This window comes from Bos javanicus, chromosome 8 (genome assembly GCF_032452875.1).
Source record: "Bos javanicus breed banteng chromosome 8, ARS-OSU_banteng_1.0, whole genome shotgun sequence".
Lineage (NCBI taxonomy): Eukaryota > Metazoa > Chordata > Mammalia > Artiodactyla > Bovidae > Bos > Bos javanicus.
The window spans coordinates 111,409,429-111,432,274 of record NC_083875.1 but is presented as its reverse complement, the minus strand read 5'-3'; the positions used below and the strand labels follow the sequence as shown (position 1 = coordinate 111,432,274).

The window sequence follows — 22,846 nt, the reverse complement described above, 5'->3', positions numbered from 1 at the left end:
AAACTATCACAGCTTGGAGACTAAAGAATCATAATGATTGAATGAAGTGTAAGATTCTGAAACAGAGAAAGGGCATCAGCAAAAATAAACTGGGGAAAGCCAAATAAAGTTTGTAGTTTTGTTAACAGTATTGTACTCATGTTAATGTCTCAGTTTTGGTAAATGCAGCTTGATTATGGAAGATGTTATCTTTCAGGGAAGCCTGGGGAAGAATGTACAGGAAATCTATACTATCTTTGCAAGTTTTTTGTAATTTCAATGGCTTCCCTGGTGGCTCAGTGGTAAAGAACCTGCTTGCCAATGCAGGAGACATAGGTTGGATCCCTGGTCCAGGATATGCCGAGGAGTAACTCAGCACCACAGCTACTGAGCCTGTGCTGCAGATCCTGGGAGCCACAACCACTGAGGCCACGTGCCACAACCGCTGAGGCCCATGCTCGCTAGAGTCCGTGCTCCACACAAGAAAAGCCACCGCAATGAGAACCCACACACCACAGCTGGAGAGCAGCCCCCACCCCCCGCAACCAGAGAAAAGCCTGCGTAGCAACGAACACCCAGCACAGCCAAAATAAATAAATAAAATTATTAAAAAATAAAAGTATTTCCAAGTAGATTTAAAATATAAAAAGGAGAGAAGGAGTGAGAGCCCTAGTTCCCCCTCCCTCGTGGCATGAACTATTTTTGCAAAGACTAAACTGGGAAGCGCAGAATGACCGATAGCTGTGGAGCAGGTGCCCTACTGGGAAAGAAGGGCATGACCTAAGCAGTACACGCTGAATGATAAGACCCAACGCCAACCTTCAAACTGGTCCTCTGGGCCCCACTTGTTAGAGAGCCCCCTGCGTATGAGAGACGGAGAATAAATTCATAAAAGAACACGTGGATATCGATATCAGTCAGGGCCCAGTACTCAGTGCTGGCACAGGGCAATCTGTGACCTGAAACAGGTCCTCGTTGTGACACTAACTTAATTTGGGCTCCAGGGAGATGTTTTTCTGCATCTCTTGTTCTTGTCCTCTGTTCTCCTCTAAATAAAAGGTGACTGTCCCTGAAGCCTGTGTAGGCGTGTGGGTTGTGCTTCTGCTATCAGACAGACTTTGCTATGGAAGGAATAGGAACAGCACAAGCACTTTGGTAAGAGAAAATGCAAATTAAATAGTTGGACAAATCCTCTCTGAGCATGGATGAAGTAGATACTTGTAAAGTCTCAGAGTGTTGCATGTCCATTTTTTAAATTTCACTTCAAATTCTAGTTGGAGTATCCAGTGTGATATTCACTAATTAGCATACTATTCAACACCAGGATGCAGGGCAGCTGAGAAACACTTCGTAATATTAAATAATTCATATTACTAATTCCATACATGTATGTATGTTCAGATGTAACAAGTGTGAAGTGAGCTATGCATTTTACACTGACAAATGGATACTTACTCTAGAATTGCAATTTGTTTTACTTTTATAAAGTGTTTAATATGATTTTAACAAAGTGTTAAGTGTCAATTACTAGATAAATGATAATGAGAGATGGAGCATGAGACAACTTCTCGGTCTTCTCTCTCTGAGTCATGGTTTCATCAAGCAAGGTTTACACAACAGGTAACATTTATCCAATGCTTCTCAAACCAGAGGCAATTTCCTCCCTTGCCTCACCTGGGGTTGGGGTGGGCGTTTGGCAATATCTGGAGACATTTTTGATTGCTGTGTCTCAGGGATGGGGTGCTACTGGCCAGGGATGGAGGTGGAGGCCAGGGCTGCTGCTAAACATCTCACAATGCCCATGGCAGCCCCACAACAAAATAATCCATTCCAAAATGTTAACAGTGCCACAGCTTAGAATTCTATTTTGGATAAATCTAGGAGTTTGGGGTTCTCTAAGCCTTGACGTTTTCATATGCTGCTATTCCATTTGTTAAAACCCCACTATTCACTAATCTAGCTTAGCCTGACATTCATATAAAATGCTAGCAAAGTATATGAATTCATATACTAACATAATTTACCAAATCACAGAAGCAATCTCTGAATGTGGCTTTCAGTTATCTCAGCCCTATGACTACAAGCTATAAGAGATTTTTTTTTTTTTAACAACACTATCCCATAAAGGCTTTCAGTTGTACTCCATTAAAGCAATACTTCTGCAATCTGAACGTGTCACCTGCTTGCTTTAAATTACCCCATGCCATTAAAGGCACCCGTCATGGTGAAATCAGGCCTGTTCCCCTTTAAACTGACCTATGGCAGCAGCTATCTGATTCCCCAGAACTTCCTGCTCAGGGAGTACATATTCCCATATAATCATACAAGATAACTTGATCAGCTACTTTTCCATTTCATATGAAATGCCACTCTACCATGATGGAATATGAGAGCAAGTCTGTGTTTTGCCTGACCTCTATGTAGTAACCACTTCCCTGACAACATGTTGCCTGCAGCCCATTGTCCGGAACCACTGACAGTAAGCTCCATGGAGGCAGGGACTAAGCCTGTCCTATTTATCACCATATCCCCAGCACCTAGGCTGTGCTGGGCACACAGCAGGCACCTAGATAGTATTTGCTGAATTAAGTCAAATGTCAATTCCTCTAAGAAACTTCATTATAGTACTTATTACATATTTTCCTTCATCTGTTTTCCCTCCTCAACTAAGTCTCTGGAGGCAGAGGTCTAATAACAAAGATACCTAGTAACCTAGTAACCAAGATACAAGTAAGACCTTTCAAACAACTCCTACAATAAAGTCAACATCCCTACTACCATCATCAAAAGAACTGTGAAAGAACTGAGAGCTTAAGAAAGAACAGGCTCTTCACACAGGGAAGTAAACCTAAAAAGGCCGAACAGCTTAGGCTTCTAAGTACCCACAGGACTGGTCTCCAAAAAATAACCAAACTGCTGTCACCCCTACCCCCTAAAAGTGCCCTCTTAAAACAGCCTGAATTTTTTTTTTACATTCTAATAATGAAAGAAATTCTTTCAAACTTAAGTTCATTTGAATAGGCATTCCCCTTTAAAGTATCAACTATATCCGAACACAAGAGGTTGGCTACTAATAATCCATATATTCATTCTCTCTTCCTCTCAAAGTCGCTCAGTTGTGTCTGACTGTTTGTGATCCCATGAACTGTGGCCCACCTGGTTCTTCTGTCCATGGAGTTCTACTGGCAAGAATACTGGAGTGGGTAGCCATTCCCTTCTCCAAGGGATGTACCCGAGCCAGGGATCGAACCGTAGGCCCTTGCATTGCAGGCAGGTTCCTTACCATCTGAGTCACCAGGGAAGCCCATGTATCCATTAGGGCAAAGCAATACAATGGAGTTATTTTTTTTTTCTAATATCAGAGACTCTCCAAAAGATGAACGTAGATAATTCTGGATCAAAGAGAGCTTTGACAGAAGAAGACAAGCTCAGATGGACTGGAGAATCGTGGTAATTAGGGTAATTAGCACCAAACACTGGAGAAGGCAATGGCACCCCACTCCAGTACTCTTGCCTGGAAAATCCCATGGATGGAGGAGCCTGGTGGGCTGCAGTCCATGGGGTCGCTGAGGGTCAGACACAACTGAGCTACTTCACTTTCACTTTTCCCTTTCATGCATTAGAGAAGGAAATGGCAACCCACTCCGGTGTTCTTCCCTGGAGAATCCCAGGGATGGGGCATCCTGGTGGGCTGCCGTCTCTGGGGTCGCACAGAGTCGGACATGACTGAAGCAACTCAGCAGCAGCAGCACCAAACACTACGAAGCACAAGAGGGGCAGATAAGAGAAGTGAAAGGATGCCGAAGACAAAACACCACCAATTTACACCCTGCCTTAGACCACCTCAAGGCTTAGAAAACATCTTCTCTCCTATTTCCGTACTGCACCTGCTCTCTGGTTAGTGCTGTGGTTCACCTGCTTCTAAATTAGGGATTCCATGGTGGATCCCGAGAGGAAGCTTCTTCTGAACATGAAGTCCACTAAATACCACCACTGTGCTGCTCACTTTCCTTGTAGTCCCAAAATGGTGCATGCCCAGTGCTCCCATTGATACTGCTGAGGGAACAATTAACTTTCTGCCCCTTTGGAAGGTCTCAGTGCAGTTCAGTCGCTCAGTCGTGTCCGACTCTTTGAGACCCCATGAGTCGCAGCATGCCAAGCCTCCCTGTCCATCACTAACTCCTGGAGTTCACTCAGACTCACGTCCATCGAGTCAGTGATGCCATCCAGCCATCTCATCCTCTGTCGTCCCCTTCTCCTCCTGCCCCCAATCCCTCCCAGCATCAGAGTCTTTTCCAATGAGTCAACTCTTCGCGTGAGGTGGCCAAAGTACTGGAGTTTCAGCTTTAGCATCATTCCTTCCAATGAACACCCAGGGCTGATCTCCTTCAGAATGGACTGGTTGGATCTCCTTGCAGTTCAAGGGACTTGGAAGGTCTAGAAGGTCTCAAAAAAGACTTTTGATGATTTCATCACCTGAATAAAATATGTGACACAGAGCTAAGAATGATTCAGTGACTGCTAACTGAGTACAAACTGAGTAATTCCACTGAAGGGGAAAAACAAATCACTGACACAACCAAACACTGTTCCTAATCGCTGCACTGCCGCTCCATAGAAACATGGCAGCTTTCACATGAGAAAGACAGTCTGAGCACCGTGTGTAAGGCACAACAATGAAAGCAAAGGTACGTCAGAAAGTCATTTCCAAACGGTGAGAGGTATGTGATTTAACTGTGTGTTAACGGAAATACCAGGAATGGTATATTTTAACTGAGTGCAAAATAATGGTAGTGTGCACAGAGGGTCTTTTTTCCTTTTTTGGTTAGTGCTGTCAGTGTTCAAAAAATGGTTGTTTAACAGTTTAGATTCCAAGGTAGCAAAATCTGATTTTTTCAACAGTGACTTGAATAAGTGGTGTATCCTAGGAAGTCTTAGATCATACTTCTGAGTTCTTAACTTTATATAGTGTTTTTATGTATTAATATTTTTATGAACTGATGTAGATTTTTAACACATATAAGCCTGTGTATTTTTGTAAATAGTTTGCAATTTATTTCTTGACCTATATGTAAATATCTAGAGCCCCATTTTCTCAAAGCTTATTTGAAACTGAGTTGTAGGTTTACCATTTTGTTTGCTTTGGTCGGGGGTGGCAGGGACAGAAGGGATTTTGTACTCTGATAATCTAAATGGAGATACTTTAAGGTTTAAAGTGTCGCACTGAAAGCAATTCAAATATTGACAAAAGTACTTCAGGTTAAAACAGGAACAAAAAAAGACAGTGTCACTATGCTGAAATAAAAATTACTTTGTTGAATGCTATGCATAGTTTAATTTCATCAATTTTGAGAAGATTTACAAAAATCACACCTAATTTTATGAAACGGAGATTACAAACCAGTGAAAGGAAAGGGAAAAGCGAAAGGAAAAAGCAATCATTAGTCTACTTCCTATATCAGTTCAGTTCAGTTCAGTCACTCAGTCGTGTACGACTCTTTGCGACGCCATGAACCGCAGCACGCCAGGCTTCCCTGTCCATCACTAACTCCTGGAGTATACCCAAACTCATGTCCATTGAGTCGGTGATGCCATCCAACCATCTCATCCTCTGTCGTCCCCTTCTCCTCCTGCCCTCAATCTTTCCCAGCATCAGGGTCTTTTCAAATGAGTCAGCTATTCATATCAGGTGGCCAAAGTATTGGATTTTTGGCTTCAACATCAGTCCGTCCAATGAACACCCAGGACTGATCTCCCCCAAGATGAATTGGTTGGATCTCCTTGCAGTCCAAGGGACTCTCAAGAGTCTTCTCCAACACCACACTTCAAAAGCATCAGTTCTTCAGCGCTCAGCTTTCTTCACAGTCCAACTCTCACATCCATACATGACCACTGGAAAAACCATAGCCTTGACTAGATGGACCTTTGTTGACAAAGTAATGTCTCTGCTTTTCAATATGCTATCTAGGTTGGTCATAACTTTCCTTCCAAGGAGTAAACACCTTTTAATTTCATGGCTGCAGTCTCCATCTGCAGTGATTTTGGAGCACAAAAAAATAAGTCAGCCACTGTTTCCATTGTTTCCCCAACTATTTGCCATGAAGTGATGGGACTGGATGCCATGATTTTAGTTTTCTGAGTGTTGAGCTTAAGCCAACCTTTTCACTCTCCTCACTTTCATCAAGAGGCTCTTTAGTTCCTCTTCACTTTCTGCCATAAGGCTGGTGTCATCTGCATATCTGAGGTTATTGATATTTGTCCTGGCAATCTTGATTCCAGCTTGTGCTTCTTCCAGCCCAGCGTTTCTCATGATGTACTCTGCATATAAGTTAAATAAGCAGGGTGACAATATACAGCCTTGACGTACTCCTTTTCCTATTTGGAACCAGTCTGTTGTTCCATGTCCAGTTCTAACTGTTGCTTCCTGACCTGCATTCAGATTTCTCAAGAGGCAGGTCAGGTGGGCTGGTATTCCCATCTCTTGAAGAATTTTCCACAGTTTATTGTGATCCACACAGTCAAAGGCTTTGACATGGTCAATAAAGCAGAAATAGATGTTTTTCTGGAACTTTCTTGCTTTTTCAATGATCCATCAGATGTTGGCAATTTCATCTCTGGTTCCTTTGCCTTTTCTAAAACCAGCTTGAACATCTGGAAGTTTATGGTTCACATATTGCTGAAGCGTGGCTTGGAGAATTTTGAGCATTACTCTACTAGCGTGTGAGATGAGTGCAATTATGCGGTAGTTTGGGCATTCTTTGGCATTGCCCTTCTTTGGGATTGGAATGACAACTGACCTTTTCCAGTCCAGTGGCCACTGCTGAGTTTTCCAAATTTGCTGGCATATTGAGCGCAGCACTTTCACAGCATCTTCTTTTAGGATTTGAAATAGCTCAACTGGAATTCTATCACCTCCACTAGCTTTGTTCGTACTGATGCTTCCTAAGGCCCACTTGACTTCACATTCCAGGATGTCTGGCTTTAGGTGAGTGATCACACCGTGATTATCGGGGTCATGAAGATCTTTTTTGGACAGTTCTTCTGTGTATTCTTGCCACCGCTTCTTAATATCTCCTGCTTCTGTTAAGTCCATACCATTTCTGTCCTTTATTGAGCCCATCTTTGTATGAAATGTTCCCTTGGTATCTCTAATTTTCTTGAAGAGATCTCTAGTCTTTCCCCTCTATTTCTTTGCATTGATCCCTAAGGAAGGCTTTCTTATCTCTCCTTGCTATTCTTTGGAATTCTGCATGCCAATGGGTATATCTTTCCTTTTCTCCTTTGCTTTTCGCTTCTCTTCTTTTCACAGCTATTTGTAAGGCCTCCTCAGACAGCCATTTTGCTTTTTTGCATTTCTTTTCCAAGGGAATGGTCTTCATCCCTGCCTCCTGTACAATGTCACGAACTTCCGTCCATAGTTCATCAGGCACTCTTGTCTATCAGATCTAGTCCCTTAAATCTATTTCTCACTTCCGCTGTATAATCATAAGGGATTTGATTTAGGTCATACCTGAATGGTCTACTGGTTTTCTGCATTTTCTTCAATTTAAGTCTGAATTTGGCAATAAGGAGTTCTTGATCTGAGCCACAGTCAGCTCCCAGTCTTGTTTTTGCTGACTGTATAGAGCTTCTCCAGCTTTGGCTGCAAAGAATATAATCAATCTGATTTCGATATTGACCATCTGATGATGTCCATGTGTAGAGTCTTTTATTGTGTTGGAAGAAGGTGTTTGCTATGACCAGTGGGTTCTCTTGGCAAAACTCTATTAGCCTTTACCCTGCTTCATTCTGTACTCCAAGGCCAAATTTACCTGTTAGCCCAGGTGTTTCTTGACTTCCTACTTTCGCATTCCAGTCCCCTATGATGAAAAGGACATCTTTTATGGGTGTTAGTTCTAGAAGGTCTTGTAGGTCTTCATAGAACCGTTCAACTTCAGCTTCTTCAGCGTTACTAGTTGGTGCATAGACTTGGATTACCATGATATTGAATGGTTTGCCTTGGAAATGAACAGAGATCATTTTGTTGTTTTAGAGACTGCATCCAAGTACTGCATTTCGGACTCTTTTATTGACCATGATGGCTACTCCATTTCTTCTAAGGGATTCCTGCCCACAGTAGTAGATATAATGGTCATCTAAGTTAAATTCATCCATTCCAGTCCATCTTAGTTCGCTGATTCCTAGAATGTTGACGTTGACTCTTGCCATGTCCTGTTTGACCACTTCCAGTTTGCCTGATTCATGGACCTAACATTCCAGGTTACTATGTAATATTGCTGTTTACAGCATTGGGCCTTGCTTCTATCACCAGTCACATCCACAGCTGGGTGTTTTTTTGCTTTGGCTCCATCCCTTCATTCTTTCTGGAGTTATTTCTCCACTGATCTCCAGTAGCATATTGGGTACCTACCAACCTGGGGAGTTCATCTTTAAGCATCCTATATTTTTTCCTTTTCATAGGGGTTCATGGGGTTCTCAAGGCAAGAATACTGAAGTGGTTTGCCATTCCCATCTCCAGTGGACCACATTCTGTCAGACCTCTCCACCATGACCCATTCGTCTTGTGTGGCCCCACACAGAATGGCTTAGTTTCATTGAATTAGACAAGCTGTGGTCCACGTGATCAGATTGGCTACTTTCCTGTGATTGTGGTTTCCATCTGTTTGCCCTCTGATGCCCTCTCTCAGTGCCTGCCATCTTACTTGGGTTTCTCTTACCTTGGACTTGGGGTATCTCTTCACAGCTGCTCCAGCAAAGCGCAGCCACTGCTCCTGACCTTGGATGTGGGGTAGCTCCTCTTGGCCACTGCCCCGAACTTGGACATGGGATAGGTCCTCTCAGCTGCCACCCCTGACTTTGGACTTGGGGTAGCTCCTCTAGGCCGTCACCCCTGACCTTGGACGTGCAGTAGCTCCTCTCGGCCGCCGCCCCTGACCTTGGACGTGGGGTAGCTCCTCTCAGCCGCCATCCCTAACCTTGGACGTGGGGTAGCTCCTATTGGCTGCTTCTGCGCTGCGCAGCCGCTCCTAAACTTAAAGTGAGGTCTTTTTCATGAGGATTGGTGATCCTTTTTATAAATGGAAACCTGAAGTCACCTAGGCATGCCATAAGTCAAATACACTGACTTGTGAGGTAAGCAAGGCTTCAGCTTGAGCCGAGAACTCTGCTACACCCAGGTTGTAATTTCTGCAGAGATACCTTCCTCTTGCTCACCCTTTCAGCTGTTTCTCCCCATTTGTCTTACACGTAATCCTTGAAAACAAGTATGAGTTTACAATTGCATAGTCACAACAGACAGAAAACTAGAACCATCTGGGGAGCTTTTTCAAAAGATACACACCTAGAGCTTGACCTTAAGAAATTTCCATTTCTTGGGTGGGGTCTGGGCACATGATCTTGAAAAAGTCTCCAGACAATTCTGATATAACCTCTCTGAAAGAGAAGTGTTTCTCTGAAACCATATTTAGGCTTTTTTCCTGAAGAATCTATACAAATGATCCCTGACTTGCAATGGTTCAACTTAGGACTTTGACTTTACAATGGTGCGAAAGGGATACACCTTCAGAAGAAACTGTACCTTGAATTGTGAATTTTGACCTTTTCTTAGGCTAGCAATGGCATTCTCTCTTGATGCTGGGGAGCCACAGTTCCTAGTAAGCCACACAATCACAAGGGGGAAACAACAGATACACTTCCAACCATTCTGTGCCCACACAACTGTACTGTTTTTCACTGTCAATACATAAGTCAATAAACTGCATGAGACACAACACTACATTATAAACAGGCTTTGCGTGACATGACTCAGCCCAATAGTAGGCTAATGTAAGTGTTCTGAGCACGCTTGAGGTAGGCTAGGCTATGCTATGATGTTCTGTGGGCTAGTGCACTAAATGCATTTTTGACTTACAATATTTTCAACTTACGATTTCAACTTAGGTTCATTGGGACACAACTCCATCACAAGTCAAGGAAGACCTATATACATAAGAAAGGGTGGGGGCAGATTTAGAAATTGAAAATATAAATATCAACTTAGGAAACTAAAAAAAAAATTCAGTAGTCATTTAATGCTGCTCACTGATGTCTAATTCTCTCTTTCCTAAACCCAGAGAACCACACTTTTCCCTGCTTGTCTGAAGTTGGACCTGGCTAAGTTACTGGCTTCCGTCCATGAAACATAAACAGCAGTGCACGTGTCCCTTTCAAGCAGAAGCTTCAAGAGACAGTGCACAAGCCACGGCACCCCCTTTCCCTTCCCTTGTGATGGTGGAAGCACATGTCAAGGTGGAGCTTCCATCAGCTGAGATCCCTGGCTGACTGTGATGAAAAGCCTCTGTCATCCCAGGAGTAAGAAATAAAGACGTTAGTGAAAAATCATGGAAATATGAAAGCTGTTCATTGCTGCTGTTGTTCAGTTCCTCAGTCATGTCTGACTCTGAGACCCCACAGACTGCAGCATGCCAGGTTTCCCTGTCCTTCCCTGTCCACCTCTCAGAATTTGCTCAAAACTGAGTCAGTGATGCTACCCAACCATCTCATCCTCTGTCATCACCTTGTCCCGCCTTCAGTCTTTCCCAGCATCAGGGTCCTTTCCAATGCTCGTTAATGCAACATAATCTACTCTGTCCTAACTTATAAACTGGCACATCTTCTTTCAGAGTCTAAGCAATTTAAAGAGAATCGGTTCTGTCTTCAACAATGACTAAAAACTTACAGAGATGGTGCTGATTAGAGGGAAATGGGGGAGCTTTCGCGTCAGAGTGACCTAAGTTTAAATCTGTGGTGTTGCTTGCTTATTGTAATAATAAAAATTAGTATATAAAGTCTATATAATATGCAATTACTTTCAGCAACCACTAACACATGCGAAGCTGCTTACTACGCGCCAGGCATTGTGCTGAGCACTTTACACGGGTCATCTCGCTTACTCTTCCATTTTGAAGATGAGGAAAATGAAGTTTAAGGGTGTTAAATAACTTGCCCAAGGTCAGAGAGCTATGAGATGGTGGAACGAGGACTCTAACCCAGGCAGGGGGGCCACAGCGCCCGTGGTCTTCACGACTCCTCTACGCTGTCTCCCAGAGCGACTCCAACCAGATTAGTTTCCATCTCAGCTTCCTCAACTTAGGATGAGGTTGAAAACTACCAGGCAAGGTGTTTATGAGGATTAAAGGAGATACTATCATTCCTGGCATACAGTAAGCATTTAAGACATGGTAGAGTCGGACATGACTGAGTGACTTCACTTTCAGTCTTCACTTTCATGCATTGGAAAAGGACATGGCAACCCACTCCAGTGTTCTTGCCTGGAGAATCCCAGGGACGGGGGAGCCTGGTGGGCTGCCGTCTATGGGGTCGCATAGAGTCGGACACGAATGAAGCGACTTAGCAGCAGCAGCTAGTATTTTTCAGTAGCTAAAATGTCACTCATTTGTGCCTATTCTATAAATGGAGATTAGTCAATATGCAATAAAAGGTAACGTTAGTGAACACCTGTCATGACCTATGGGAATGCTGTACTGTAAAAAGACAGGCAGCACAGGCACAATAATCAAATCCTACATTACTATGCTTGCATTCCTTAATGGCTGATATGGAAATTATTGCTAACTTCCTTAAATAAAGGTTTTTTAAAATAAACATACAGTGTACAAATAGCACCCATAAAATTTCCAATGATGTATCCAGTAACTTCAAACCATTATTATTATTATTTAATATTTATTTATTTTCTTTGGTTGTGCCAAGTTCCAGTTGCAGCACGTGGGATCCGGTTCCCTGAGCAGGGATTGGACCTAGGCCCCTTGCATTGGGAGCATGGAATCTTAGCCACTGGGCCACCAGGGAAGTCCCAAGCCATTATGCTTTAAAGTCCAAGAAAAAAGATTTCAAGAATAGTGAGAAGATATTTTATGCTCAGATCAGATCAGTTGCTCGGTCGTGTCCGACTCTTTGTGACCCCATGAATCGCAGCACGCCAGGCCTCCCTGTCCAACACCAACTCCCGGAGTTCACTGAGACACGTCCATCGAGTCAGTGATGCCATCCAGCCATCTCATCCTCTGTCATCCCCTTCTCCTCCTGCCCCCAATCCCTCCCAGCATCACAGTCTTTTCCAATGAGTCAACTAGCCACAAATGAAAAGTTGGGATCATTCAATAACCTTATATTCACATATTAATTGTTGACTACATAAGAAAACACCATTATTAAATGTGAAACTATTTATTCTGGGCCCTTTCTTTAACTTCCTCATTTCTTTTGCTTCCTTATGTAACGTTGTAAGAGTATATACTTTCTACACAGACAATCATGTCTTCTGCAAAGACAATTTTATTTTCTCCCTTCCAAATCTGTATACTTTTCACTTCCTCTTTTTCATTAGTTAGGAGTTTCCTAGGCGGCTCAAGTGGTAAAGAATCTGCCTGCAATGTGGGAGACCTGCGTTTGACACCTGGGTCAGGAAGATCCCCTGGAGAAGAGCATGGCAACCCACTCCAGTGTTCTTGCTTGGAGAATCCCATGGACACAGGAGCCTGACGGGCTAGAGTCCATGGAGTCGAAGAGTCGGACACAACTGAGCGACTATCACTTTCCCTTTCAGGACTTCAGTATGATGTTGAAAAGGAGGTGCCTTGCTCCTGATGTTAATGGGAAAGCTCCTGCTGTCTCACTGTTAAGTATGACGGTCACTGTAACTTTTCTGTACATGTTCTTTATCAAGTTGAGGAAGCTTTCTCTATTCCTTTCTATTTATTCAGTTCTTATGATGAGTATTGGATTCTGTCAAATGCTTTTTCTGCATCTGTTGATAGGATCATGTGACTTTTCTTTGTCCTGTTGATGTGATAGATTATACTGACTGATTTTCAAATGCTGAACCATTTCATATGTAACTGCATATAATTCTTTTTATATGTTGTTGGATTACATTTGCTTACATTTTGTTGAGAACTTTTGTACCTATCTTCATGAGCAACATTGGTCTATAGTTTTCTTTTATATAATGTCTTTGTCTGATTTTGGTATCAGAGTAATGCTGGTCTCATAGAATGAGTTAGGAAGTATTCCTTCTGTTTCTATTTTATAGAAGAGATTGTAAAGAACTGGTATAATTTCTTTCTTAAATGTTTGGTAGAAATCACCAGTGACCACATCTGGGCCCAGTACTGTCTGTTTCCGAAGGTTATTACTTATTTAATTTAATAGATAAAGGCCTATTCAGATTGTCTGTTACATGATCTTTTGATAAGAGGGGTTCATTCCATCCCTCTTGTTAAGATCCTTCATAACTTACAGCTTCATAATTACCTTCTAGGTTTGGCTTATGCTTTTTAGTCCATTGTCATTTCTTATCACTTTCAGTTCCCGCATATCTGATTACATACATTTCCCCCCAAAATACCAAGCTCTGACATATCCACATGCATTTACAGAGGCATCCTCTGTATTCCAAAAGCATCCTTTTCTAACTTGTATTTGTCTTACTAAACTCAGCTTTCTGCAGAAGCTGTTCTTGATGTCTCCAGGCAGTTTAGATGTCCCATTCAACTTGTATAATAGAGAAACAAAAACTATTCTTTAAAACTACCAAAAATGCTAAGCTTTTAAATAGTTATTGTTCCATGTAATTCAAGGTATACAATAGGCCATATGATACTGACCTGGTTGTAGATTGTGTCCTTTATAAACATTACCTAAAACAGACACATTTGACACATCAATGACAGTGCAAAACTGAACAATAAAGCATCATTTCAAGATAAAGATTAAGTACATACCAAGACTGAAGGCAAACATGAGTACTCATTTGGACGCATGCTTAGATGCGTCATTTGTCAAGGCTGTATTATGAAATGTTTGAGTCTTTCTCTTTCTCTTATTTATTCTGAACGATTAGGAGCTTAAACTCTGGAGTCATACAGACTTGAGGGAAACACTACTTATAATTTGTGAGATCTCGGCCAAGGGAGTTAACCCAGTCTTGGTTTCCTCGGGGGATAAAAAAATAAATAGTAATTGGTAGTGATAGTAAATGATGATACTAATATTACTAGAGTTACTAAAAATAGTGTCATTATATAGACCTCTCTTTCCTTCCACATACAATGGTGGAAAGAAATATTTTTTTTACCATGACTCCATAGTGCCTTGTGAATAATAACCTATTGAAAAGAGAACCCCTTCTCCAACATAATTCTCCGTTTTTCATTTTTATAACTTTGACAAAAGTAGTTGAATATAGGAGTCACTAGATGGAGCAACATTCCTAGCAGAGTAATCCTTCCTAACCAAGAACTTTCCATTTAGTATTTAATAAAAATAAATCCTGTTTAGAAAAAAATCACTCACAAGTAGGTTACCTGGTACATTTTGTTACGTGGTACACTTGAACATAAATGATTTCAAATACCTCAGAGATATGGATATGAGAAAACAAGAGAAATATTTGGATATACCACAGTCATATGTGCTATTAGAAGCTGAACTGGGTTCCCCCAAAAGTTGTATGTTGAAATCCTAACCCCCAGCACCTTAGAATGTGACTATATTTGCAGGTAGGGTCTTTAAAGAGGTAATTAAGTTAAAATGAGGTCATTAGGCTAGGCTCTAATCCAATGTGACTGGTGTCCTTATAGGAAGAGGGGATTTGGACACAGAAGTATGCAGAGAAGACAACATGAAAACACAAGAAAAAGAAAATGATCTACAAATCAAGAACAGAGACCTGGAACAGACGCTTCCCTCAGGCTCCTGAGAAGAAACCAACTTTGCCGAACCTTGGTCTTAGACTTCTCACTTGCAGAAATGGAAGAAAAATAAAATTCTGATGTTTTAGCCATCCAGTCCATTGTACTTTACTATGTAAACTGCAGCAAACTAATACAGGCTTCCCCGATGGCACTAGTGGTAAAGAATCTACCTGCTAATGCAGGAGACGCAAGAGACTTGGGTTCAGTCCCTTGGTCGGGAAGATCCCCTGCAGGAGGAAATGGCAACCAACTCCAGTATTCTTGCCTGGAGAATTCCAGGGAGAGAGGAACCTGGCAGGGTGTAGTCAAGGGGGCTGCAAAAAGTAGGATCCGACTGAGTACACACACAGAGCAAACTAATACATGTGGAAAGGAATACCAGAAAGTGAGCGCCGTGCAGGCAAGCATTTTTGTCTTTTTTGTTCAGTGTTATATTCCAAGCACCTAGAACAACGCCTGGCACATAATAGGTGTTTGATAAATATCTGCTTTGTGAATAAAGCACATTAATAAAATTCTTGCCGTAGATGACTCTACTAAATACCAATGATGTTTTCTATTTTCATAAGATCCGAGAACATGAACACCCAGTGCTCTTACCAAGTACTGTGGTGTAATTGGTCTGCTGCCATAGCCCATATACAATAAGTCCTCTGGTGAAACTCCTGTTATGATTTAGTTCCTGGAGTAATTTCCTGAAGAACAGAAGAGTCAAGAAGACAAAAATACTACTGTAATATAATAAATGTGAATTAGTCCACAAAGAGAAACAGATCAACCTTGTTAGACCCCTCCTGGGGAAAATTCCATAGATACAGCTTGCTGGTAATGCTGTTCTCACATAAGCATTTGGTTAGCTGATTTCACCACAGGCATTGTGTACAGTCTGGAATCATAATTTAAAGGAAAAGTAAATACGACTTTTCTCTGCTGTTCTTCAAGTGCTTTTTAGGTGGACACAGAAAAAACACTAATTAAATTGCCTTCTTACATATTCAGTTACAAAGTCACGGTGCATGTCTGTCTTAAACCCATATCCACATCTTAATGTCATCACTATTATCATCAATCGATACTTAATTTGGTACCCTAAAGATGCTAGGAAAATAACAGCAAAATAAAAGAAATATGGAATGAATACTTTGATTTTAAATTATATGCAAATATCCTTTAAATAGGGCTTCCCTGGTGGCTCAGATGGTAAAGAATCCCCCTGCAATTTGGGAGAGCTGGGTTTGATCCCTAGGTTGGGAAAATCCCCTGGAGGAGGGCACGGCAATCCACTCCAGTATTCTTGCCTGGAGAATCACCATGGACAGAGGTGCCTGGTGGGCAACAGTCCATGAGTTTGCAGAGTCAGAAAAGACTGAGCAACTAAGCATAGCACAGCATATCCTTTAAATAACAGCTGGAGGAAAAATTCACCAAAATGATAATAGTTCTGTTAGAGGCAATAATACTATAAATAATTCTTTCTCTTTTCAATTTGTAATTTTATATAAGTCTCAGTGTTTAGAGCATAAAGTTCTAAAAAAAACATTCTTCTAATCATTACTGAAGTGAAAATCACTTAGTCGTGTCCAACTCTGTGACCCCATGGACGGTAGCCTGCCAGGCTCCTCTGTCCATGTGGATTCTCCAGGCAAGAATACTGGAATGGGTTGCAAAGCCCTTTTCCAGGGGATCTTCCCAACCCAGGGATGGAATCCAGGTCTCCCGAATTGCAGGTGGATTCTTTACTGTCTGAACCACCAGGGAGCCCAAATCATTACTGAAACTCCTTCAAAGAGAGAGGATGATACAACAGTATTTATTTTTAAAGTATGTTCTAAATTTTATTCATTAATTTTTGGCTGCTGCACGCAGGCTTTCTCTAGCTGCAGCAAGCGTGAGCTACTCTTCATTGAGGTGTTCGGGCTCTAGACCGAGACTTCAGTAGTTGGGGCCCACGGGTTCAGTTGCTCCACGCCCTGTGGAATCTTTCCAGATTAGGGATCAAACCCTCATCCCCTGCATTGGCAGGTGACCACCGGACCACCAGAAAGTCCTATTTATGTTTAATCAATAAATTTATATAGAATATGCATGAGAAAGCCAGAATACAATAGCTTCATGGGCAAATAAAATTGAGCATTTTAAACTCTTAAATCTGGAAATTCCCATCTACTTTGAAAGTAATTTAAAAATCAAGTCAAAACTTGTTCTCAGTTTGGGGCCTGGAATTAGCTCTCATACTGATGCAATCTGAAGCCAGGGCCAACACATGTTTATCAAAGTCTTCGTCCCAAAGGGAGAAGCCGCTTTTCTAATTCTCCAGAAGTGATGCTGCTGGGATTGCCTTGAGATTTGAATCAAGGCAGCAGGAGTAGTAGTACAAACATGAAATCCATTCCGAAATATTTCCCTTTCCAGCAAAAATGAAAGCTACTTTCCCACCATATACAATTTGTAATCAAGCCCTCCCTTATTAAAGGTTTTAATTAGCTGCTTGTGCATTCACTCCTTATTCCTGGGAACCACAGCATAAACAGGAAGTTCATGCCTCTGGGGCTCATTTGTTGCAGAATGGAAAATATGAAGCTGTGGACTTTCCCAAGGATGATTCAGAGGGAAAGGAGCCTTAAACTGCCATACTCCCCTCCTTCTTCTTCTTCTCCAGAAGACTTAAAAACCAAGCCACTTCACAAGCAGTACTCCACTCCCACGAATATAAACAGTTCTTTCCCGACGTGACTGGAGATAAACTTGAGAGTTCTGCCTTAGGCTTGTGCCATACTCTACTGCCTGCACCCCAAAGCAACCATGATCTGCCACTCAACACCCTTACAATTGTGTGTGCTCCACTGTCTACGCTGACAACCACAGGGCTCCAGAGCTAAAACTAGAACGCCTACCGTATCAACCACCCAGACACCACACTGTTGGATATTCTAAGGCCAAGCCGATGGAACAGCCCTGCAGCTTGACTGTAACGGTCGTTATACAAAACTAGGCCTGAGGTAAAATGACACAGAAGGATGCATACTTGGCGTGCCACTGTCGATTTCCTAGCTTTGATACTACACCTAAGATTTAACTATGAGAGGAAACTAGACAGAGTGGACACATAAGCTCTCGCTACTGTCTTTGCAACTTGCGGAGAATCTGTATTTATTTCCAGATGAAATGTTTTTAAAGGGCATCTGCTCGTGCACCTCGCCGTACTTTGAATGGCTTGCATCCGGACAAAGCATCCAGAATAAACAGCCTGGTTTTCCACCGTGAGGTTTCAGCCACCACCCAGCAGAAAGCTGGAGGTGGGGAATACTCTCGCTAGTGCTTTTCTCTCTGCCTGGGATTCCCTCACCGACCTCCCACCCCGCCTGTCCTCCTTCCCAAGGCTGGCTCCTTCTCATCTCTCAGGTCACACCTCAATGCCGCCTCCTTACAGAGGCTTTCCCTTGGCCCGGTATCTAGAGTGGCTACTCTCGGGGCTTTCTGAGTTCCCCGAACCCTTCACTGCGCGCGCCCGTGGCCACGCGTAACGATCTGCTTTGTTTACTTGCCGGTTACCTGTAACAACTCCCGGAGGGCGGGCCCCGTGTCTCCCCTGGCGTGCTCGGTCCCCAGCAAGGAGTACCCTGCCCGACTACGGCAGGGAGAGGACTTTATTTCAATAAAGGGCACCTCATTCGAATTCACTCCTTTGGGCTCGAGGCTGGTCGCACCGCTTTCTTCCCCTCACACCACGGGGGCTCCCTGTCTAGGGCTGGCTTTGGTGCCCTCACTCTGGGCACACGCGTGCCCCTCTGCTTCCTCCCTTCACCTGGACCCTACCCGCCCAAGGAAGGCACCATCTTCTTCCAACTCGTTTGCCCAGAAGGGAGCCGTTTCAGAGTCTTTCTCCATAGCCTGCCCTCAGGCCATCCTCTCAGCCCCTTCCCGTATCTTCTCAGCCCCTTCCCGTATCTCCTCAGCCGGCGCTCCCACCCCGGTGGCCTCCGCCCTTCAATTCCGGCGACGCCCCTCCTTCCGGTGCTGCCCCGGCCCGGACCCCGGCCTCAGGGGCGCCTCGCCCCTCAGGCCACGCCCCTCAGCCCTTGGCCAGCTGGGAGGGCGGGAGAAGAGGCCGCGCGGGAGGGGAGGGCGGTGGCTGGGGGGGGCGTGTCCTCCCCGGCCCTGGGCGGCGATTGGTTGGACCGCGGAGAGGGGGCGGGACTGCTGCCTGTGTCTAGGGGCTCCCGGGTCGTCTCCGGGCGTTCTTCGCAGTTCCACCTCGGGCTTTGGCGACTTCTACGCGAGAGTAGCGACTCTGGTTCAGGCAGCATGTCTGACAAGCGGCCAGCAGTGGACACCCAAGCTCGGCGGCTTCCTGACTCCTTCAAGGGTGAGCCCCGTGCCCCTGGCGAGGCCCGGTGGGGTCGCCCGCCGTCCCCTTCACCTCCTTTCGGGAAGAGCCCCAGCCCAAAGGCCCCAGGAATGTCTCCGAGGTTCCATAGCTGAGTGACCGTTGCTCACTACCGACGTTTCTGCCCGTTGTACGCGGAGAATGACGAGCCCTACTTCCCAGGCTGGGGGGAAAGTTTTAGGGATGTTAAGGTGCAGAATGCACGCCCAGTGCCCCGCACAGCCGGAACGCGGCATCGAGGGCGTGTCTCCGGTGCCCACAGCCAGAGCAGGGACTCGCGTTATCCAGCGGCTGCCAGATGCCAGGCCCTGTGCCAGCTCTTTCCCCTCGTTATCTCGTGGCGTGCACGAGTGACTGGCGGCAGCGGCTGGTGGAGTCGGGGCTCAAACCTGCCCGCCACGCCCGGGGCGCGGGGGAAGTCGGCGTCTTCGCCCCACTCCCCTCCAGCCCCATCCGAAGACAGCTCCGCCACCCCGCTCTAGCCCACCCTCAGAGTAAGCCCGGGTCCTCCCGAGCTACAAAGAACTCTTTCTGGTTCCCACCCTGGCCAGTTTGTCTTACTAAACCCCGCAACAGACCCGTGCGGTTTCGCCATAGGTTCCCTACACAGTTGCGGAAGAAGGCTCGTGTTGGCATCCTTCCCGTATCTCTTTCCAGCTTCACGTTCCGCCTCACTCTGGCCCCTCCACTTAACTTCCTTTGTTCTAGGAACATCGGCATCCTGGCTTTCGGCCCTCACTAGGAATTGTGAGTTCCCCACCCTACCAGGGCCTTCCCAGTCTTGAAGACAGAAATTGTGTGACTCAATTTGTTCCCCTGTGAAGGAACTAGCACTCTTGAGGGGGCTATCTCCTTGGGGGAGATGGGGGTGGTTCATAAAGAGATGCTGTAAACCTCTCGGGAGTACTGGTTCCCTCCCAGGGGTTCTTAGTGATCCAAAGGAATTCTTTCTAAGGACAGAATTTCAGACAGAATGACACAGTGAAAAATTTAGGGGGCTGGGTGGGCTTTTCCGGCACCCCACAAAGAACACTGTACTGCAAGGGTCCCCAGACTCTGGGATTTAATGCCTGATGATCTGAGGTGGAGCTGATGTAAGGATAAGAGAAATAAAGCGTACAGTAAAGGTAATGCACTGGAGTCATCCCGTCCACCCTACCCCCGCCTCCACGGTGGAAAAACTGTCTTCCGGGAAACTGGTCCTTGGTGCGAAAAATGTTGGGGACCGCTGCACTGGACTCATCAATTCTGATTGTTGGTGATGACAGCCTTGTCATCTAACAGACTGATCTAACATGTCCCCATTTCCTTTTCCAGCCCTCTTTGTCTTTAGTTCCATTCCAGGAACATCAGAAGAATTATAGAAATCTTAAATTGTCGCTTTTTTGTACCTTGGAGAGTTATTTTCCCAAATCAGGAGTGTGGTAGAGAGGATATTCTTTAAGAATCTGATACTCAAGAGGCTGAATTACTTTGTCACACAGTTTATAAGAAATGGAGTCAGATTTTAAGTCCGGATTGTTGGCTGATCCTAAAACTTGCCAAAAATTGTGCAGTCTGCCTCTTTGATAGTCAGTTGTCTTTTTCTGGAAGGGAAGGTGGGCAGGATCCTTTCCTCTTCACCCTGAAATCCCAGTGGGAAAATAGAGGACCATGAGGACAATGTTAGAAGTTTGGTGACACTCTGGTAGGAAATCTGTGGAAGTTCTTTGGGAATAAACATGATCTTTTGGCTTAATGTGATTTGTTTTTCGTGCTCACAGAACAGCATTCACTCTTTAAGTTCTTTTTCTTGATTCTGCACTTCACTACTTTTTAGACAGCAGTCTTTAAGAATCTAATGAAAACTGTGCACCTTTTCCTCTGAAAATCATACATATAAACAAAATTTTGCCTGGGCTCTGTCACTTTTTTTAAAAAAATGTAAGACTTAGAGATGTGACACTGATAGGAAAGCCAATACGAGAATTTATTAAATAGAATTCACCGAGTGCTTGCCATATGCCAAACAGCCCAGATACTTTAAAAGCATTATCCAGTGCAGTCCTCTAACAGCTCCACAAGGAGAATGTCATTCTCTATCCCTTTACAGCCAGGAAACTGAAGCTCAGAGTGGGAAAATCACCCACACCTGTGAACTAGGTTCAGCCTTGAACTGACTTTGCAAATCATTTTCCCCATCCTAGAGCTGTTTGCAGAAAGTGAAGGTGTTAGTCACCATTCATGTGGTACTCTTTGCAACCCTATGGGCTGTAGCCTACTAGGCTTCTCTGTCCATGGAATTCTCCAGGCAAGAATACTGGAGTAGTCATTCTCTTACTCCAGGAGATCTTCCCAACCCGGGGATTGAGCGTCCAGAACCAGGGATTTAACCCAGGTTTCCTGCATTGCAGGCAGATTCTTTACTGTCTGAGCCATCAGGGAAGCCCTAGGGCTGTCTCTGAAATGCATACTCAGAAGGAGGAACTTGTCAAGCATCAGTAGACGCTGAGAGACCGCAAAGGAATCTAGCTTCAGTCAAGAACCCCTGGATAAGACAACTCCAGAGGGCTGCTCCAGAGAGAAGCAGTGGAATATAAAAGACTAAACTGTCCCATTATGATTTTGCTGATAATTAGTCTTAGGAACATAAATATGACCAAACCCTCAGGCAAGACTAGTTTTTCTTTAAAACCAGTGCGTTCACTTTGTAATGAAATAATGCAGGTGGGTTACAAAGAAATGCATGATTATAATTAAGAGTCATGTCAACAGAATAAATCCCTTTGGGAGAATGCCTGAAAATAAGCAGAATCAGGGGACTGCTTTGTTTATTTCAGTTGTTACAGTCGATCAGATGGGGAGTACTTTGTAACTTATTTAATAATTAATCTGAGTTAAATCCATCAGTGGTCATAGATTAACTCAAGCGATGACAAGTCTGCAGAAGTTGGCATTTATGTCATTTTTCATAATTAAATAGGTTATTGGACCCACCTCATGGTGTAACTTGCACACTGTAAAAGATGAAGTCATTGATCACCTGGTCAACTTTGAAGAAAAAAATTTTTAATGTTGATAAATATGATAAAGATTGGATTCAAAGTCTGTTTTGTAAGAAAATGTCAGAAAACACTTTGCTGAAAACTATTGTAACCAGAAAAAGTGAGCCCCTCTTCTCTGTTTCTGCCTGACAGTCTGTGCCAGCCTCTATCATAATGTTTATTACACAGTCTGTAAATATAAATTATAATCACCTTTGTTAGACCAGGAGAGCTTCTGAAAGCAGAGGATTGTGCCCTTGATCACTGTAGTAAGTTCAGAATCAAGTGCCTAGTAGGTTTGCAAAAATATTTGTTGAAAGAAAAAGGAAGGAGTGAGATAAAGTTTACATTAATGGAGACATTTTCTGTTTACAGTTTGTCTTATTAAGTTTGTTACAACTCAAATGATTGATTTTAGGGTGTGGACTTGTTCCTCATACATGTCCTCATTACAGATAGACTCTCTGGGTTTGTGTTATCGATAAAGGGATTATAATTGTCAAAGTAATACATTGTACTTAATAAGGAATCTCCTTTGTTTATGAAAGTGTGGGAAGAGCAGTTAGAGGCACAGTGGAAAGAAGGAAGTGTGTGTCAGGTCTCTGTTGACACACAGCATTCTTCCACTCTTTTTGGACCTTGGTCTACACTCTGAGGCTTGTAAAGACACCTGAGCCCCAAACATTTGCCCTGACATTTCA

General features: G+C 43.7%; 1 protein-coding gene and 1 long non-coding RNA gene across 3 annotated transcripts in view; one reads left to right on the top strand and one right to left on the bottom strand.

The window, feature by feature from the left end:
• Window positions 1-18,780, bottom strand: part of LOC133253252 (uncharacterized) — a 60,795-nt gene extending 42,015 nt beyond the window's left edge. The window contains exons 1-4 of one of the 2 annotated variants that reach the window (XR_009738252.1): window positions 18,288-18,780; window positions 15,336-15,430; window positions 13,647-13,679; window positions 9,906-9,957 (exon numbers count right to left, since the gene is read on the bottom strand). This is a non-coding gene — a long non-coding RNA (uncharacterized LOC133253252). Of the gene's footprint in view, window positions 1-7,441; window positions 9,958-13,646; window positions 13,680-15,335; window positions 15,431-18,287 lie in introns of those variants that run through there. The other variant, XR_009738251.1, reaches the window with a different exon arrangement.
• Window positions 18,781-18,925: 145 nt separating this feature from the next.
• STOM (stomatin) overlaps window positions 18,926-22,846 on the top strand; it is a 33,367-nt gene continuing 29,446 nt past the window's right edge. The window contains exon 1 of the mRNA XM_061426736.1: window positions 18,926-19,101. Within this exon, the coding sequence (XP_061282720.1) occupies window positions 19,041-19,101 (61 nt within the window). The 5' untranslated portion in view covers window positions 18,926-19,040. The remainder of the gene's footprint in view (window positions 19,102-22,846) is intronic.